The sequence below is a fragment of the Mustela putorius genome, unplaced genomic scaffold, assembly GCF_011764305.1.
Source record: "Mustela putorius furo isolate JIRA1106 unplaced genomic scaffold, ASM1176430v1.1 tig00001033_pilon_pilon_pilon, whole genome shotgun sequence".
Classification (NCBI taxonomy): Eukaryota; Metazoa; Chordata; class Mammalia; order Carnivora; family Mustelidae; genus Mustela; species Mustela putorius.
Window position 1 is genome coordinate 2283425 of NW_025421540.1, and position 20283 is coordinate 2303707.

Below are 20283 nucleotides of genomic sequence, written 5' to 3' on the forward strand. Positions count from 1 at the left end.
CTCTTTAAGAAGAGAGTGAGACATGGGTGCCTGGGTGGCTCAGTGGGTTAAGCCTCTGTCTTCCACTCAGGTCATGATCCCAAGGTCCTGGGATCTAGCCCCACATCGGGCTCTCTGCTCAGCAGGGAGCCTGCTTCTCCCCTCTCTCTCTCTGCCTCTCTGCCTACCTGTGATCTCTCTTTGTAAAATAAATAAATAAAATCTTTTAAAAAAAAAAAGAGAGAGAGAGAGTGGAACATCTGCAGCCCGTGTTGTAATACCACATACTGGAATAGTGTGGAAAATGTCCCAGCTGTTGAAGGCAGAGAATGAACGTGTAAATAAATGTGACGGGGTCGAGGGATCAAACAGCTTGTCCCTGACCAGAGCTGTCCATCCTGTCCCAGGACAAAACACAGAAGGGAGGGAGGTTCTGGAGGCAACCAGCCCCCATGGAACGTGCCAGCAGATGGTGCCCAGCTGGGCTGGGCTTTCCCTGTCCTTGGGGGCAGAGTATTGCTGCGGAACCCCTCACACCAGGGGATGGATGTGAATGCTCCGCATGGCTTCTGTGACCTGATGGAAGTAACGTCTTAAGAAAAGAGCCTGGAGCTCCGGGAAGAAACACTGTTTGAGGGGAGTCTGGAGGGGTCTCGCGTCAACCACCTTTCCCCCCATATTTGCTTGTCTATAAAATGGGCTAATGATGGACGGTGCTTTGTGAAAGAAAAACTTGGGATTAACAAAATGAGAGCCTGGTGAGAAAAGCAGATTTCGGGCAACCATTCTAGGGTTTTGGGGGTGTTCACAGGGCAGGCAGAGAGGCATCGAACCCCAGATAAAGGGAATGTTAATGAGAACAGTGAATTTTAAATTACTCTAGGTAAATGCTGCATCGTTCCGCTTGCTGTTACTCATTTGTTAGAAACTTCCGAAGACTCCTTCCCACTGTCTCACTGAGATGCTCTTGGGCTCATTTGCCTTCACTGCCCGTGACGTGCGTCTTCCGAGCTGTGCCTCACACGTGCTGTCTCTGGTCCTCTAGCCACATGCACTGATTTTCTAAAAAGACCCATGTGGGTCCCCATCATCTACCTACTGTTCTTGACATGAATCATGATATGTTTTCCAAGTGTTCAGGTTGCCCGGTCTTGGCGTTGGTTGTGGCGGTGTGCAGGGCTTGGCTCCCCGTGCCGCCTTTCCCAGGGTAGCTTGGGGGAACCGCCTCCTCTCCCCTCACTTCTCCCCTGCTTTCCTTTTTCCAACATCAGATCTCTCTGAATTTAATTGGCCCCAAAGAAAAGGGAATGGAAACCTCATTTGTGCTTGGATGGAGAGAACTTCCATCGAGGGGCACGGGGAATGTACTATAAGGGGAACCCGGGGCTGGGGGCAGAATGGCTATGTCCCGCTCGCTGGGCAGTCAGGAGAAGACCAGCCCGCCGTGCTTGGTGTGGGTGAGGCTTTAACAGGAGAGAATCCCTCCCGCTCATACCTGGCCAGGTGTCCCTGACCTGGGCTACCGGTGATTTCTGACTCTGATGACCTGTGATTCCATAAGGGGGAGGCAAGAAACATAATTTCAAATTCTCCATTTACTTCATAACCCCAGGCCCCCTTGGAGCCCTTAGCATATCATTCTAGGACCCATTCAAAATGGGTCTGATGTCCATGGAGGATTTCCCCTAAGAGAGTTCCGACTCCGGTGGTTACAGAGCTGAGCGAGGAAGGAACCAGTCATAAATGGTTCAGCAAATGGGCCAGGGGGCGGCACCTGCTGATGACAGGGGAGCATTGGGACGCGGTTCTGCGAGATGAGATACATCCGGGAGCCGAAGCTACCAGGGTATCGACACCCAGGTCAGGGTGCTGCCGAGCTTGGAGGAAGCCTGGTGGCCACTGTGGTGGGGGAAGGCGGGGCAGTGGCAGGGGTGTGGGACGTAGCGGCGAGGGGGGAATCTCAGCCGGACAAGGCTGACCGGGATGCCACCTGTCTGTCCCTGCCGGCTGCTGCACACCGTGCCGTGCCACCTGCCTCCATAACCTTTCTGTTCCCACTTTTTTCTTGTCTACTGGAAATCAGGATTTCCTAACTTTAATATACAACTGGTCTTTGCAAAAGTCACGGGAACATAATTTTCTTTTATTTTTCAGATTTTATTTAGGGCGTGGGCGCGTGACTGGGGATGGGGCGGAGGGAGAGAGAGACTCTCAAGCAGACTCCCTGGAGTACAGCCCGGATGCTGGGCTCGATCCCATGACCCTGATCATGACCTGAGCCAAAATCAAGAGTCAGACGCTTAACTGACTGAGCCACCCAGGCATCCCAGTAATTTTCTAAAATACATTTTTGTTTTGTTAAAAAAGACATTTTCTTGTCAAGTTGCTGCAATTCATCATTTCCCTAAAGTAAGAGAAACTGCTTTAGCTAATGTTGAAAATTCCGGAACAAGAAAGAGAGCAGCCATGAAGAAGGGGCTTTGTCTGAGACCCCCTGCCCCCCACCCAATAGGAGAAGCTGTTTCTCTGTTTACAGGAAGAAAAAGGTGGAATCAGATCAAGTGATAAAAGATGAGGTCATAAACAGCTCCTTAAAATAGCAGGTGCTCAGCTAACTTATGGGCTCTAATTCTGCTAGCCCGTGTCTCCGTATTAAGAGGCCTGCAGCTCCTGCGTTTGGGAATGTTTATGACCTGGCCCGAGAGCCGAGAGCCGTCTGGCTTCATAAACTCTTACTTAGAAGCAGGAATGAGGAAAAGCTGCAAGTTAATAGTCTGCCTTGTGCTTCCCACCTGCTCTGGGCCACCTATTGCTTTGGTCATCTACTGTGAGCATGGGAGTTTAGGGTGGATTGATTGCTCTTGAAAAGAGAATTGTGGTGTGAAATAGATTGCTCCTGGGCTCTGTGTCTCATTGCAAAAATTGGTCTAAAATCAGCATTTATCAAGAGATTCACACCTTAGCTCCCTGCAGGGAGAGGGAGTGGAATTAAAATTGCTATTAAAAATTGACAGGCACCCTAGAAATACATAGTTGACAGATGTTGAACCAGCAGTGTTTAATGTAATTATTTTCCTTTTATGTAAATAAGATCTATGCACGCATTTAGTTTAAGATTTTTTTTTTAACTTTTTTAGAAGAGTTTCAGATTTGCAGAAAAACTGGGAACACAAGTGCAGTGATTGTCATATACCCTGTACCCAGTTTCCCCTGTGGGGACTATCTCAAATTAGTATGGTACATGCATTATAATTAAAGAACCAATACCGATCCATTATTATAAACTGAAGTCCCTACATTATTCAGATTTCTTGAGTTTTTCCCTAATGTTCTTTCTCTTTTCCAGTACCTGCCCAGATCCCACGTTACAATGGGTTGTCCAATCTTTTTTTTGGCTCCCCTGGGCCATGACGGTCCTCAGCCTTCCTTGTTTTTGATGACCTTGGTGGTTTTTGAAGAGTCCTTCCTGGTCAAGGATTTGGTAAAAAAAAAAAAATTTTAAAAATCCCGCATTTGGGGTTTATCTAGTGTTTATTTATCTAGTGTTTTCTTCATGATGAGACTGAGGTTTGGGGTTTAGGGAAGGAAAATCACAGAAGTAACATGTCTACATGTTAGCAAGTCAGTGAACGAGCTAATGACCGGGAGGAAGGAGGACGTTCAGTAGCCTGAGTAATGAAGGAGAAAGAGGGGCGAAGGCAGGTCCCTCCGATTGGAAGAAGGCAAGTGTGATGTTCTCAGTGATGGGACTTGGTGTCTAACTTGTTTAATGCCTTACAGTCCACTGGAGCCCTGTTAGATCTTGTGGGGTGGGATAGAGAGGTCTTTACATTTCTGTGTTGCATATTAGAAACTCGAGGGCCCTGAGCTGCTCAAGGTGATAGGGACCAGGGTCCATTTGCCCTGCCCATGACCCATCCCAAACCTTTCCTCATCGCATCTTAGGCTCCAGAGTTTCTGGATTGAGTGGGCGGGGTCACCAATGGACATTTCATCTGCACGTGGCCACAGGGCTTCCAACGGAAGATTTTTGACTAAGTTAAGGCAGTTGACTGTGTATGGAATGAGTGTTCAGTCTGGCGGCCCTGGCCCTCTGCACGTTAGAGAAGCTAAAAAGCCAGGTGAAAAGCTCATGACTTCAGTCCAATTGATCGTCATAGTTCCCAAATAAAGGGTAGCCCCGTGATATTTCTCACCCGCCCACGTTTCCCTGAGACTCCACTGGACCATAAACAAAACAGTGACCTTTATCATATTGTATTTCTTTATTTGTGAGCCAGTGATTATGTATGAAGCAGCCTGTGACTTGAACCCGCAGTAGAAATTTGCCTCTTACATTTTAGCAGCACTGAGTTTCGTGAACTCGGCTAAAGAAATGAGTGGGAAAACTTGTAAGTACCTCAGTGAAGCTAATGGTTCTCCACCCTGACTGTGCATTAGAGCTGCCTGGGGAGCTTCTGAAAAATGCCCGTTTTGACTCTCATCCCCATGCTGGGGCAAGGACCAGCCTTGGAGAAAGCCGGGAGACTTGGCCTTTCTGTCTTTTTTTTTTTTTAAGATTTTATTTATTATTTGACGGAGAGAGATATACAGCGAGAGAGGGAACACAAGCAGGGGGAGTGGGAGAGGGAAAAGCAGGCTCCCCACTGAGCAGGGAGTCTGACACGGGGCTCGATCCCAGGACTCTGTGATCGTGACCTGAGCCGAAGGCAGACGCTTAAACCACTGAGCTACCCAGGCCCCTGCTTCCTATCTTTTGATAGTTAACCTGAATAAAGGTTATGGAAACTGTCAGGAGGCTGCCTTTGGAAGGTCCCCTGAGCTTTTCCTCCTCATCCAGCTTGTTTGACTTGCTTTCCCCAAGTGATGAAATATGGCGTCAGGGATTCTCATTGGTGCGTGTGTACAAAATGCGTGTTCAGAAATGGTCGAGTGACTGAGCCAGCATTGTTCTGGTCTCTACAGTATATTACGTCCCCTTCCTGTTCTGATGACGATTAGGAAGGAAGAGAATACTCTTCAGGTTTTCAGTGGGAACTCTTACTTAGAAGTAGAAATCTTTTGTCCCCCCCATCTGTTTTCATGCCTCATTGCTTTGATTTAAAAAGAAGTTATTAAGCATAGTTGATATACAGTGTTCTAGAAACCGTCTCTTTTATAAATGCATTGATGTCAGTGTTTGTAGGGTAGAGGCTTCTGGTTTTAACCGAAGTTTGGTCATGGTTCACAGTGACTTGACTCCTAGCCTAGCTAAGGAGGCTTCCCCTGAGCATTCTGTTTCCCAGTGAGTTGAAATTAATTTATCATTTTCTTAATGGGTCACAAACCCTGTCTGGAACATAAAGTTTCATCAGTGACACCTTATATCAGCAGGTTTTTTCATCCTCTCGTAAGAAGACCTAGGAATTATTCCTCTGTGCTAATCTGGTGGGATACCCACCCTGAAGAATTAGAAACAGTAAATAGTCCTTCTGTCTCTGGCTCAGTTCATCGTGAGAGTGCTGAGGTTTGGGAGGTCCTGGTCTTTAGCAGGAAACGAAGTCTGCTCTTTAAACAATTTGCTTTCAAGTAAACAATTTAGTGGGCTGTGGAAATATAAATGATCACATCTTTTTAACAGATCTGGCAACCTGGCTTCCCCCCTCCCCTCATGGAACTCGAATATTCTAGTACGGCTGGGTTGTGGCGGTCATGATCGCTAAACAGTCATTAAGTAACAGTAGGAAGTAGACAGTTGATGAGGAAAAAATCAAGTAGTCATTCATATGGTATTTTTGGTTACTTCATCTGCCTCTGAGCATATGGTCTAGTTGGCTGAAATAATTTAACAGTGACAAAATACATTTCAGTAACGGGAGATTAAAAACAACCTATTTATTTTCTTTTTTTTTTCCACCGTGATATTTTTATCTCTGCTAACAAATACAATGTTAGCTGTTTAAAATTTATGGAGACAGCCTCTGCTGAGTCCGCAGTATACCCCGACCTTCATCATCTGTTTTACGTGTGTAAGCGTGTTTGCTTCGGCTGTGGTTCATGATTCAAACATGTTACTACAAGTGGTGTTAGTCTGTATATTGGCCCATAGACAAGAGGTCAATGTGAAATGAAGTAACATTTTTTACTGGGCTGACTTGACCCTGCCGTGACTCATCTCTTGGACCCCCGACCCTTCGCGGCTCCCATGTGTGGGTAACTAACTGACTGGGTCCCAGCAGTGTCCTGTCTCCCCGTGGAATATTCTTGCCTCGTCTCTGCCACTCACACACATGGTGGTTTTAGAGCCACCAAACAATCCTCACCGATTGTTTGGCAGTCTTTTCCTCAAAATGTGGGATCTCATTCCTCTCCCCTTGACTGTGGGCTGGACGTAGTGAGGCGCTCCTCCTAGTCAACAGAATGTGATGGCATCTGGTTTCTAGGACCAAGCTATGAAAGGAGTCCTGCTGTCTGCCCCTCTCCCTCTGTCTGTCTCCCCCAGCCTTCCTGTCTTATCAGATCTCTTCCTCTGGGGGAGGCCAGCTGCCATGTTGTGTGGGCACTCAAGCAGCCCCACGTGTGACTCCGTGGTAAGGCACTGTGGCCACTAACGAGCAGCTGTGTGAGTGAACGATCTTGGCAACAGCCTCTCAGCCCATTCAGACCCTAGGACAGTGGAAGCCTCGGCTGACATCTTTTAATGGCAGCCTCCCGAGCGACCATGAGCCAGACCCACCCGGATCCCTGACTCTCAGACGCACTGGGAAATAATAAATGTTCCTTGTTTTGAGCCTCTCGGTTTGGAGGGAGCTTGTTTTGCAGTGGCTGATAACACGATAAGTCACTTAGCCCTTCTGGGTCGCTTTTCTCATCTGGGGCAGGAAACAGGGATGAAACAGTGCCCTGAACGCGCCGATGACAGTCTGTTCGCAGGTGAAAGGCTGACCCTCTCTGCTCCCCCTGCTCGGGCTCTTCTGCTTCCTCACCCACCTCCGCACACTGACGTCTGTCTCTAGCAAAAGCCAAGCCCACTTGGTATTTATCTCTTCTTGTTTTGAAGCACAGATCGATCAGACTGGGAATATGGTGGGAGAACCGTCTTTTAATAACTAAAGCTGTATTTACACTTAATTAATTTTCGTAACTACTCAGTCAGCCAACCTATTGGAGCTACTGTTTCTGCAAGGAACACCGTTTTATTAAAGCTCGTTCTTTTATCTTTTTGGGAAAAGGATGATTTTGGCCGTTGTGCTCTCTAATTGCGGGAGGTCAACAGACGTCGCTCAGCCCTTCCCTTCCATCCGATCCGTCTCCCGGCCTGATTTAATTTCATCTGTGCTCCAGGCGATAATAGACCCTGTCTGTCGCGCATGTTTGTAGGAACAGTGCGGGCAAAGTGCTCATCTCGAGCTTGTGCAGACTGTACAAGAACTCACCGAGTTCAAGTACGAGTAGTAGGAGGCTGCGAGCGCAGGTCGGTCAGTAAGTAGGAGGACAGGAAATTGGGTTTGCGCTCGCTCTGGCTCACACGCCCACTAAGAGGGCCCAGAAGGTCTCGTGCCTCGGGCGAGGCCCTGCAGGTCATCCCCATGGTGTGCTTTAAATGGTAAAGTCGGGTGGGGGTGGCGGCTTCCTCGGCTCCCCGGTGGCTGGTGGGGTCGGCCTGGTGGGGTCGGCCGGCCTCTGCTCAGACATCCCAGCCAGCGCCCCGGGTGGGGCCAGAACCACCCAGCCCACCCTTGCCCACGCTGGTCAGCAGCATGGGCTGTCTGCGGGCTAGTCACTGTGCATGCGGTATCACAGCCCCCCCACAGAGGGCGGGAGGGGACGGTGTGGAGATGGGCTGCGGCCTGGGCAGAGCAGGGTGACCAGATCGCGGGCTCTGGATTCCCTGCAACTCCTGACCCGGCGTCCCTCACATCATTGCTCCTCTCATCTCAGCAGTTTACCCTTGCCACTGGGAAGAGGACCTGTCTGCCACCGCGTCATTTGCTCTTACCGGGGAACAGACAGACGGATCAGTTGGTGGCACGTCTTGGCTGTCGGCGGGCCTGGGCACGAGAGGCCTCTCCGAGTGTCCGTCCCACACGTTCCCCTGTGAAGCGAGACTCCGCGGGTGTACATAAGTCCTCCAGTGTATGTGGCTGTATGGCGGGGAGTTGCTCTAAGGAAATGCTTCCTCTGCAGAGTGGACGAGGCCGGGCCGATCCGTCTGAGCGAGCAGCGGGGCGATTTTTCCCAGCTCTGTTGTTAGGAAACTTACAGGAGCAGTGCCACCCTCAGAGCCCTCCTGCCCTCCAGGGACCTCAAGTGCTTTCGGACCCCAAATGTATGTGTAATCGGTAGAATGTATAAGAAGGTGCTGGCTCCATCTGGTCCCCAGGAATGCTTAGGGCCAGCAGGAACTGTGCGACCTTCAGCCCGGTGGCCCAGTGGACAGAGGCTGGTGGCTTCCTCAGACCCCCGTGGCTAGACCCCGAGGCTCCAGCTCCTGGGTCCCGGCTCTTCCCAACACGCCGTGTGTCCTGCCTGCCCCTAAGGTGTTGGCATCCCCTGCCCCCCACCCCCCGTCTGGGACCCCGTTCTCACTCGGCCCACCCCTCCCGGATGCTCTCACACACTCACCAGCAGCTTCCGTGGTCTCCTGCTTTTCCAAAGCTGCAACCACGTGTCTTCCTGTGTTTGCCAGCTACCTCTTGGTATCTCGCAGGAACCCCCAAATTTCCCAAGCAGACTCATTCCTCTTTCCCGGCGCCGCTCCTTACCCCTCCCACACCACTTGTTCGTGTTCCTCAGCAGGAGTGACCCTCCTGTCCAAACATGCAGGAAACCTGCAGCTCTGACTCCTTCCTTCCTTCTTGCTCTCCCCTTCCAATCCCTGCCCCACGGCTGTGCTGACCTCCTCTCCGCATCTCTGGGACCCAGATCCGAGCGGCTCACCATGGTCCCTTGCTGCATTGCCCTACTGGCCCCCTGGCCTCTCTTCTGTCCCCTCCATGCGCTCCCTACACTACAGCCAAAGCGATGTTTCTGGAACCAAGTCTCAAGTCTCAGTATCTTGCCACGTCCGTGTCTGTTTTCTATCTTCCACGCTGTTCCCTCTGTCACAACCTTCATCTCCCCGACCCCCATCATTTCATCTCACCAGGTCAATTCTTGACCCTCTCAGATCTCTGCCAAGGTGTCGCTTCTGGCACACAGGATTCTCAGAGCCTTCTTGACACCCCCAGCTTGCCCTGCCCCCGCAGTCTTCAGGGTATGTGACCCTGTGCCATCATCGTTGGATGCTTGTCTGCACCCCATCAGGCACGATTGGCCAAGGTAAAGCCACCTGGTCCCCACCATGTCTCTGGAGACTGTCTTCCATCCAGCAAAGGCCATGGGTCAGGGTTATGGGAAAGAGTGGAACATGACAGGTGTCTGGAAGGGTGAGCTGTTGACAGGTGGCAGGTCCTACACAGGCAGCCGCTGTCGTAGGCAGTGAACCAGTCAGTGATCTGAATGATCAGGCATTTACAGTGATCAGACATATGTGAGATGCATGGTTAATACGTTGTTTTGCTTTACTTGTGTATGTCTGCTTGGTAGAGGGGGAAGATGTTTTATCTAAAGGTAGTACAGTAGAATGATTGAGACCACGGAACCAATACTAAATCCCCTGGGTTCGAATCTAGCCTTGTTGTGTCCTTTGTGCTACGTAAGCTCTCAGTGCCTCAACCTCCTCATTTGTAAAATGGGGCTATCCAGAGCACCGTGCGGAAGATCAGGGTGTGTGCAGTGTCTAGAGTGGGGCTTGGCACCTCCCAAGCACTCTGAGTTTTAGCAGCCTTGGCGGGTCCTTTTCTCCCTCTAGCTCCTCACTCTCCTCTAGGAGCAGGCGCTTACCATGGTCATTCTCAGTTCTTGACTTGGGAGTCCAGGGTAAAAGAGTCCTTTGAGAAAGACCTCCTAGAAACGTATCCTTGGGGTCGTGTGATATTGTGAGACTCGGGCTCTTGTCACTTGGTTTAAATGGAGTCCCGACTGGGAAGAAGCCACCTTTAGCTTCTCGCTCTCCGTGTGACCGCCGTGGGCAGGCTGCGTAGGTTTGCTGACCTCCACATGCCCCTCGTGAAACAGGACTTGTAAGCAGCCGGGTGACCGTGGCAGGGACGAGAGCACATGATGCACAGTAGGGATCTGTCAGCGGGGCTCAGCATCATTTCACCCGCTCGGGACATAGCCTCTCGGCGCGTTCTGGGCTCCCGCTCTGGCTTTGTGGTGGGGGTGCTGGATCGGCAGCAGGAGGGGAGGTTAAGGAGTGTTGCATGTGGACTAGTCGGTCCCGCCTGTGGGAAGAAGGAAGCACTTACTTTCCACAGAAGCGTGGATGGCTGACCCCAGTGTCGATTCTGCGAACCATATAGCCGGTGCCTTGGTTCTCACACGTGGAAAGTAAGGCACTGGCCCCATGAGCAACTTTCACTTTCGATTTTGTTCAAGTACAAGGTTAAATGGTTTGATCCATTAGCTAGTGTAATGCCCCTGGGGGAAAAAAGTTATTAGCCACGGAATGCTATAAGCAAGCTGCAAAGTAAGAATTAATAATGCTTAATTAAAAGTCTGCACAGCGTGACTCTGGTTACTTCATTACTTACTGAATTTGTATCCGCATGTTTCCATATATTGTCAAGGTTGTAGGTTAGATTCTCTCCTTCCCATGCGTTTGCCAGGCTTGCTGCGAAGTCATAGCAGGTAGTAAACCGAAAGTTTATTTTTAACCAGATAATCTCAAAGGCCAATTTATGAATACCTTTGAAAAAAAAATTTGCAGCAAAAGAATACTTGAATTGGGACACAGATGCATTTTTAATACCTTTGTTAAAATGCAGGGTAAAATCTTCAAAAGTCCCAGCAATTGGGGCACCTGAAGGACAAAGGCCTTGTGATGGCTGGGTGGGGCTAGGACTGCCAAGGCATGAGGGTTCCTCACCAGCCCCCTCTTTCTGCAGTGGGGTCATCCTCCTGGGTGCCCCACCCATCATTTCCGTGGTGATCGAGCCAGCTGTATCCCCAAAGAAGCTGCTGAAGGGAAAGCTGGCTTCAAGAGGGAGAAGCTTAGGCATGGTTTCTCTTTGATTACTGTACCGTTTGAGTAAAAATGCAGATGATTGGCAGAGCAAGTTGCATTTGGAGAAAATGTCAGCTTTGGCCCAGCTCCCAGGGATTGCCCTCCTTGAAGATCTCACTTTACATTTTGAAGAGCCAAAATGTCTCCGGTGGTCAGCTTTTGCACAACACGCAGCCCGTGACGGCCCAGAGGAATGCTAGCTGTTTGGAAGTGGTCTGGTCTCCCCCAGGGGAGGGCTTAACGCTGAGGATGGTGCAGGTGGCCTCTGCTGGGGGGCACGCCCAGTCGACAATGCTGGACTCGCAGAAGTCTGGGTAGGAAAATGACTAGCCATGGGACATTTCTGATCTGGGTTATATACAGAAGGCTTTCTTACTCGATTTGCCGAAATTGGATTCCAAGTGGTTGCGAAATATATTTAGCTCTGTGGTCATGGCGATGTTTTTTAGTTTGATTTAATGTTGATGGATTAGAGTAAATTGTTGGTCCAGATGAGCTGAATAAATTCTGCCAGAGCTTATATCTTATTCTGGTTTCACATTAAGCCCTTAATTTACAGCTCTGTTCTATTGGCAGTCTTATTAGAGTGAGCCCTAGGAAAAGCTTGGCTGGCCCTTCCTCTTCCCTCCACTGTTGCTCAGTGGAATTAAATCATTTAGCAACCTCAGAGGAGGGCTCCGAGGGGCCTGGAGGGAGAATTTGCGTCCTAGGGTGTCCTTAAACCATCTTAAGATGTCTGGAGAGCTACCCTGATTTTAATGGCTTTAATTTAACCACTATTGAATTTTATTTAATCTACTCTCCCCATCTCCCTTCCCTACCTTCACAGATCCACAGAGCCCTGGGAATTTCCGGAGTATTTCCTTCCCACACTTAGGCAGTGCAAATATTAAAATGAAGAGGGAAGTAGAAATCCTTCCTTGGAAAAGGCCATTCCCATACTGTTGTCCCTTCATGTCGCCAGTGTCTGAGAAGTCCTGGGATGCAGGTCCTGGAGACGGGAATTCTCTCTCCCTCATCATTTGCATCCCCAGGGCCCATAGACATCTTCCCACTTACTGTTGATTGAACTGGTGAATGCAGATATGCTTGAGAAACTGATCAACTCATATGCTGTCTTTGTTCCCCTTAGGAGGACTGGAATGAAATTGACCCAATTAAAAAGAAAGACCTTCATCACAGCAACGGGGATGAGAAAGCACAGAGCATGGAGACCCTCCCTCCAGGTACTGCAGCTGTCCTCAGGGACCTGTCCCCCCCTGGGCTGGTGGCTGGTGGCTGGGAAGTCCTCTTGCTCAGAAACTGAATGAGCTGACTGTGGCCACTGGAGCCTGCGGGATAGAGAATGGATTTCATAGGGCCGCTGGAGACACTGCCCTATAGCAATTTGGGGGTCTTCCAGCCCATTAGTGGTTGCTGAAATAAGTTTCCTAGGAGATGACCAGAATTTGTTGAAAGAAATTAAAAAAAAAAAAAACAGAATAAGATAGAAAACACAGGATAATATATCAGTTCACAAATTTTTTTAGAAGACTAGTTTTTAGAGCAGTTTTCGGTTCATAGCAAACTTGTGCATAAAGGACAGAGATTCCCATATATCTCGGGCCCTATACATGCGGTGCACCTGCCCCACTGTCAGCATATCCTAGCAGATGGTCCACTGCTACAATCAGGGTACCAGCATTGACACGTCACAGTCCCCCAGAGTCCATAGTTTGCATTACGATTCACTCTTGGTGGTATACACTCGATGGGTTTTAACAAATGTATGTGGACGTGAATCCATCATTATAGTAACCTATGGAATGGCTTCACTGCCCTAAATATCCTCCATGTTCCGATTCTTTAGTCCCTCTCTCCCCACAGTCCCTGACAACCACGGATCGTTTTCCTGTCTCCATAGTTTTGCCTTTTCCAGAATGTCATATGTTTAGAATCATACAGTATGTTGCCTTTTCAGATCAGCTTGTCTCACGTAGTAATACGTAACAAAGCTTCCTCCATGTCTTTTCGTGGCTCGTTGATGTATTTGTTCTTACCACTGACTAGTATTCTGTTGTCTGGACCAAAGTTGATCCATTCACCTACTGAAGGACTTCCCAGTTGCTTCTAAGCTCTGGGAGTTGTGGATAGAACTGCAGTAAAGAGCTGTGTGCAGCAAGTGTTGGTGTAGATGTACGTTTTCAGTTCATTGGGCTAAATACCGAGGAGTAAGACTGCTAGGCCATATAGCAAGACTATGTGCAGTGTCGTGAGGAGCTACCAAACTGTCTTCCAAAATGGCTGTACCATTTTGCATTCTCACCGGCAGTGAAGGAGTTCCTGTTGCTCCACATCTTTGGAAGCATTTGGTGTTCAGTGTTTTCAATTTGGACTATTACAATAGGTGGGAAGTAGAATCTCATTGTTTAAATTTGCATTTCCCTAGTGATATATGATACTGAGTTCTTTAATATATTCATTTATGCTCTGTTTATCTTCTTTGGGGAGGTATCTGTTCAGGTCTTTCAACCATTTTTTTAAGTGGATTGCTCATTTTCTTATTGAATTTGAAGCACTCTTTGTATATTTTGGATAATAGTCCTCCATCAGATATGTCATTGGCAAATATTTTTTCTCAGTCTTTGGCATGTCTTCTCATTTACTTAACAGTGCCTTTCCCAAAACAGATAACTTTCATTTTAATGAAGGTTAGCTCTATCAGTTCTTTCATGGATCACGACTATGATGTTTTATATAAAAAGCCATCACCATACCAGAGATCACCTAGATTTTTTTCCCTATATTATGTTTCATATGCTTTATAATAATTTGGTTTTATATTTAGGTCTGTGATCCATGTATAAGTTTTGTGTCTTGATTGATTGATTGACTGATTGATTGATTTATTGCTTGCCTGTGGTTGTGCACTTGTTCCAGCACCTTTTGTTGGAAAGACTGTCTTTGCCTCATTGTATTGCCTTTGCTCCTTTGCCAAAGATCAGTGACTCTATTTATGTGGGTCAATTTCTGGACTCTCAATTCTGTTCCATTTCTGTATTACCCTGTTCTTTTTCCAGTTACCACTTTGTCTTGATTACTTTATGGTAATTCTTGAATTCGGTTAACATCAGGCCTCCTACCTTGTTCTTTCTCTTTAATGTTGTGTTGGTTATTCAGTTTGTTTGTTTGTTGCCTCTCATATACTTTAGAATCTGTTGACACTCACAGAATAACTTTCTAGGATGTAGATTGTGACAGATTTATGATCAAGGTGGTAAGAATGACATCTTGACAATATTGAGGCTTCCTACCCGTGAACATGGAATCTCTCCATTTATTTAAAGTTCTTTTTATTTTTATCATCAGATTTAGGGTTCTGCTCATATAAGTTTTATGCCTGTTTTGTTAGGTATATACCAAAGTATTTACATTTGGGGGGCACTAAAGTAAATGGTATTGTGTTTTTAATTTCAAATTCCCTTTGTTCGTTGTTCATATATAAGAAAACCATTGACTTTTGTATAATATCCCTGTATCTTGCAACCTTGTTGTAATTACTTATTAATTCTAGGAGTCTTTTATTCTTTCAGGTTTTCTATTTAGGCAGTCAAATCATTTGCAAACATCTTCCTTCTTAATCTGTATTATACTTTTTTGTTTCCTTGTTTTATTGTTATTGCATTAACTGGGACTTCTAGTATAGTGTTGGAAAGTGGTGCCATATTTCTGATCTCAGTAGGAAAGCTTCTAGTTTCTCACCATTAAGTATGAAGTTAGCTCCAGGTTTTTTGTAGATGTTCTTTATCAAGCTGAAGAAGTTTTCTTTCTGTTCTTAGTCTGTGGAGAGTTTTTATCATGAATGAGTTGGATTTTGTCAAGGGGATTACATTGATTGATTTTCACATGTTGAGCCAGCCTTGCATATGTTAGATCCTACTTGATGGTATAATTCTTTTTGTACACTGTTGGATTTAATTTGCTAATATTTTACTGATTTTTGCATCTATATTCATAAGAGATATTGGTTTGCTATTTTCTTGTAATGGCCTTATCTGGTTTTGTTGTTAGGATAATGCTTTCTTCATAGAATGAGTTAGGAAGTATTCCCTCTGCATCTATATTTTGAAGGAGATTATAGAGAATTAGTATGGTTTATTCCTTAAATGTTTGATAGATTTCACCAGAGAACCCTTCTGGGCTTAGTGCGTTCTGTTTTGGAAGTAGATTTCTTGTAGATAACATATAGTCAGTTGGGTCTTGTTTGATCGATTCTGACAGTCACTGTCTTTTAATTGTATATTTAGACTATTGCCATTTAAAGTAGTTGTTAATATAGCTGTCTTGATATTTATTACTCTTTTCTATTACTTGCCCTTGTTTTGTTCCTATTTTTGTCTTCTACACGTTCTTCTGCTTTCCGTAGCTGTCATTGAACATTTTATATAATTCCATTTTTCTCTCCTATTTTTTCACTTTTAGTGGTTGTTCAAGAGTTTGCAGTATATATTTACAATGAATCCAACTCTAATTTCAAATAGCACTATCCCTCTTCACAGTTAATGTATCTTATAACAAAATATTAAGAATCCTTCCCTCTCGTTCTTTGTATCATTGCTGTCCTTCATTTCACATATATGTGTGTACATAGACATGTACATAAGCATACATAATCAAATACATTGTTGCTATTATTTTTTTTGAACAAACTGTTCCCTACTAAATAAGAGTAGGAAAACTAAAGTTGTCATTTTACCATCACTTATTACTTCTCTGATGTTCTTACTTACATTATGGAGATCTGCCCTATACCATTTTCTTTCTCTCTGGAGAGCTTCTTTTAAGAAGCTGCAAGACAGGTCTACTGGCAACATATTGCCTCAATTTTTGTTGTCTGGGAAAGTCTTTATTTCTCCTTCACTTTTGAAGATTATTTTCAGAGTATAGAATTCTAGGTTGGCATTTTTTTTCTCTCTCAGCACTTAGTTACATCATTCCACTCTCTTCTTGCTTGCATGGTTTATGAGAAGTTAGATAGAATGCTAATCTTTGTTTCTCTAAAGCTATTCCCCCCCTCCTGTCTTCTTTCAAGAGTTTTTTAAAAATCATTGATTTTCTACAGTCTGAATGTGCTATGTCTAGGTATAGTTTTTGTTTTTGTGTTTTTGTTTGTTTGTTTATTTGTTTGTTTTTGTTATTTATCCTGCTTGGTATTCTGTAAGATTTCTGGAGCTGTGTTTTCGTGTCTAACATTAATCTGAGGAAATTCTCAGTCATTATCACTTCGAATAATTCTTTTATTCCTGTCTCTCATTCTTCTCATTCTGGTATTCCCATTACCTGTGTGTGTACACTCTTGGTAGTTGCCCACCATTTCTTGGGTACTCTGTTCTGATTTTTTTCAGGTTTTTTTTTTTTTTTTTAATCTTTGCTTTTTTATTTGGAAGTTTCTGCTGACTTATCCTCAGACTCAAAGAATCTTCCATCAGTGGTGTCTAGTTTACTGATGAGTCCATCAGACCCATTCTTCATTTCTGTTGCAGTGTTTTTGATCTCCAGTAATTCTTTAAGATTTTTTTAAGACAATTTTCATCTCTCTGTTTACATTATTCATTTGTTCTTCCATGTTGTCTACTTTTTCCATGAGAGCTTTTAACATACTAATTATGGTTGTTTTAAATTCCTGGTATAATAATTCCAACATCCCTGCCATATCTGAGTCTTGCTTTGTCTCTCTTCAAGCTATGTTTTTTTAGCTTTTTATTATCCTTGTAAGGTTTTCTTCAACACTGGGTATGATGTGCTAGGTGAAAGGAACTCCAGGAAATAGGGCTTTAGTGATGTGGTGTTAAGTTCTAGAGGGGAGAGGGGACACTGATATTCCTATAATAGGTCTGTGTCCTGGGCTGTCACCTTCACAAATGCTTCTCAGTTTCTCTCCCACAGAGGTGGGACTAGGTGGCTAGAGGTAATTAAAAAAGATTAGTTCCCTTCCTCCATGTAGAAGGCTAGGGGCAGGCTGAAGTTGACTATTTCCCTTTCCCCAGGTTAGTTAGGATCTGATAAACTCCCAGTAGGTTAGCTGTGGTAGAATAGTTTCCCTTGAGGGCAGGCATTGTTAAGAACAGAATGCTCTGGGGGTACCTGGGTGGCTCAGTCATTGGGCATCTGCCTTTGGCTCAGATCATGATCCCAGGGTCCTGGGATCAAGCCCTACATCGGGCTCCCTGCTCAGCAGGAAGCCTGCTTCTCCTTCTCCCACTCCCCCTGCTTGTGTTCCCTCTCTCACTGTGTCTCTCTCTGTCAAATAAGTAAATTTAAAAACAAAAAACAGAATGCTCTAGCATATTTCAAAATGATTCCTTTGCCTTCTCCCCCTGCTGGAAGCTGGAAGGGATCTGTCTCGCAGTATTCACAATGAGAAACCTAGTGAAGCTTCTGGAGGTAAAACACAGACATATGGGACCCCCCACCTGTGGCTGATACCCCTGGAGTCTTTATCTCTTGGGCTCGTCCACAGGACCTCCAGTTGTTCATCCCCTACAGCTCGGGCTTCATTACCCAGACGGGGTTTCCCCAGAGCTTGTTGCTCCAGTAAATTGTGATTCTCTGTATTCAGCTGTTGGTCTCTCCAGTTTTGGGGGTGGCAGGGTGCTCTCTGATCTCGCTTCTCTGAGCCAGCTAAGAAGAGTTGTTCATTTTTAGCCTTGTGTTCAGCTTTTTGCTTATTATTATGGTGGAGTGATGACTTCCAAGCTCTTTACACACTGGAGCAGAAACCAGAAGTTGGTTCATGGAATTTTTACTTTGGTGGTGCTGAAGAGTTTGTATATTCATGTTTCTTACCGAGATTGGATAAGCTTCATCCTGGGGGAGTATAGGCTGTCCTTTGTCTACACCCTTCCTATTGTCCCAGGTGCACTAGATGGGAATGTGTATGTGCTCGCAGTAGTTGTGTCTGTTAGGATGGTCTCCTCTCTCCTTCCCCAAGTCCTAGGTGAGTCATGCTGCTTGAGCCACAGCTCCTTCCTATGTAAAACAGGCATTACCCACGCAATGGGGGAACATCTGAATGGAATACTTAGCTAATAAGGTTTTCTTTATCATAATGAATGAATGCTTCTGCTGTGTGGATTAATGAGAGATTTCCTGTGAAACATGTGTTCTAGTGGATTTTAAGACCTATACAGAGAGGGAGGAGGAAGCCATCTTCAGGGCGTATCCTAGACTTTACTAGTAAGAGTCCCGCCCTTGTCAAAATCAGCTCAGTGGTGGTATTGACCCTGGCTTTCATGCTTTCAGCTGTTATACTGTTGATTTTCTTCAGAAATAGGAAGGCACTGATTCTCCTCTTTTTTGAGTCATTACCGATAACTCTTGATGAAGGCCCCATGTCCTTTTATTTTGCCAAAGGAATTTATCTGTTTTTATTGTGACCTTTTTTTTTCTCACCAAATCAGCATACATGTGAGTTTTTCCTTTAGAAGTTATTTTGCTATGGTTAAGAAGCCCATTTTCCACAGAAATGATGGGCACTGCCAGAATTTTGTGGTCTGGAAGGAACCACTGTTCATCACACTTGCCACTGTGTAAAGTGGGTTGCTCAGAAACTCAGTAGCTTCCTGTGTTCTAGGTGTTGGCTATCTAGCAGTTGTAGACAGATGGGTGGGAGGAGGCAGCACGAAGCTCAATATAGGAGTCTTGTGTCTTCCAGCATGGCCCCCAAACCCACTGACGGATGTAGGAGCTGGAGTAAAGAAAGCAGTGGTGCATCCCAGGCAACGGCTGCAGCTTCTTTGACCAAACACCCTATTAGCAAAAAATAGTTGAGTATAGATCACTGCCTATGTTAAAATACTCCTAGATTAAACACATATTACCACTCGAATCTACTAATGCATTCCAAAGCATATTTTAAATATGGTAGTGAAAGGGATTAGGAAAAATACTTGAAAATCTCCACCATTTCTTTACCCCAGAAAGGTGTCTGACCTCTCCCCTCTTTGGACACCTCTGCTCTTGGGTCAGTCATGACCACGAAAGCCCAGGTCATTGTTTTAGCTCGATTTTCTGTTTCAGCCCAGCCTGCTTTGGGGTAGAATCTGGAATTTCAATAACACATGCCAGGCAAGTAGCGTAGCCGGAGGGAGGCCTGGACACAGGGGCCTGTTGGAAGCTCGGTCACACGTGCTCCAGCTGTAGATTCATGGGGCTTGATGTGTATGGACCAAGCTGCGCCCTGAGCCAGAGCACAGCCGAGAAGGGCTCTGTGAGTGCCATGCGGGAGCAGAACCATCTAGGTGAACACCAGCTGCCAAATTTATAAGCAGCCCTGTCCGACATTTGCCTTTAGAGACCTGTGATTTCCTCACCAAGTTCTCCAGTCGAAACCCTGTCCGTGAAGGAGGTCTAGGAACTGGGAGAAGAGATCAGTCATCAGGGAGACCAGGTGTGGCTGTGACACAGGCCACTCTTGACCTTGCTCAGGTCATGCTGGCCGGGAGTCCTCCTGTGGAAGCTCCCTAAAACCCCCGGTCCCTCTGTGACTCCTCCGTCTCCCTCCATGGAATCGCACCTGGTCTGCAGCACAGGCAGCTTACAAGTCCTACAGTTCCCTGCTGGTCGGCTGAAGGAAGGAGGTTGTGCTGTTTCCTTTGCTCCCAGAATGGGGCTTCCTGGTGCCCTGCAGAGTAGGCCGTGGTCACACTCGTGGGGAGAGTCCTGTTAACCCCCGCCCCTGCCCCCGTGCTGCCAAGGAGTCCGCTGGCTTCAGAGAGGGAGCTCAGCATTCTCAAATGAACACATTCTTCCAGGACGACTGCTCTCTAGAAGTTGAGGAGGAGCCTCAAGGTTCGGGAACTCCTGAGCGCGTTGAGCCAGCTCTCCCCATGTCCTGTTTCCACCGTTTATGCCATTTCTGAAGTAGTGGCTGCATAGCAGCTAGAATGTGAGAGCGGTCTTCGAGAAGCACAGGGAGTGGGCACAAGAACAGGACAGCATCCCGAGCCCATCCCTGGGTCTCGGGATTCAGCACCACCCCCAGGTGTCTGGCCTTAGAAAAATGGTGACTATTTTGCTGTTCCATTTTCCTGCTGTGTGAAACAGAGACACTTTTGCTCTCTGAGGGCCCTTGATTCTGTTGTTTTAACTCTGTCTTTCTGTTGCCTTTCAGTCTCTCTTCCCAGAGTAGGATCACCAGTCACCCTGCTTGGAGAGGGGCTACGTCTTTGGGTTCT

General features: G+C 46.4%; 1 protein-coding gene across 2 annotated transcripts in view; it reads left to right on the forward strand.

Annotated features, from left to right (window-relative positions):
• The window catches only part of GALNT2 (polypeptide N-acetylgalactosaminyltransferase 2), a 179453-nt gene that overhangs the window by 80651 nt on the left and 78519 nt on the right, over positions 1-20283 (forward strand). For both annotated transcript variants that reach the window (XM_045087095.1, XM_045087094.1), the window contains exon 2: positions 12201-12294. In XM_045087095.1, coding sequence (XP_044943030.1) covers positions 12201-12294 — 94 coding nt within the window. The remainder of the gene's footprint in view (positions 1-12200; positions 12295-20283) is intronic.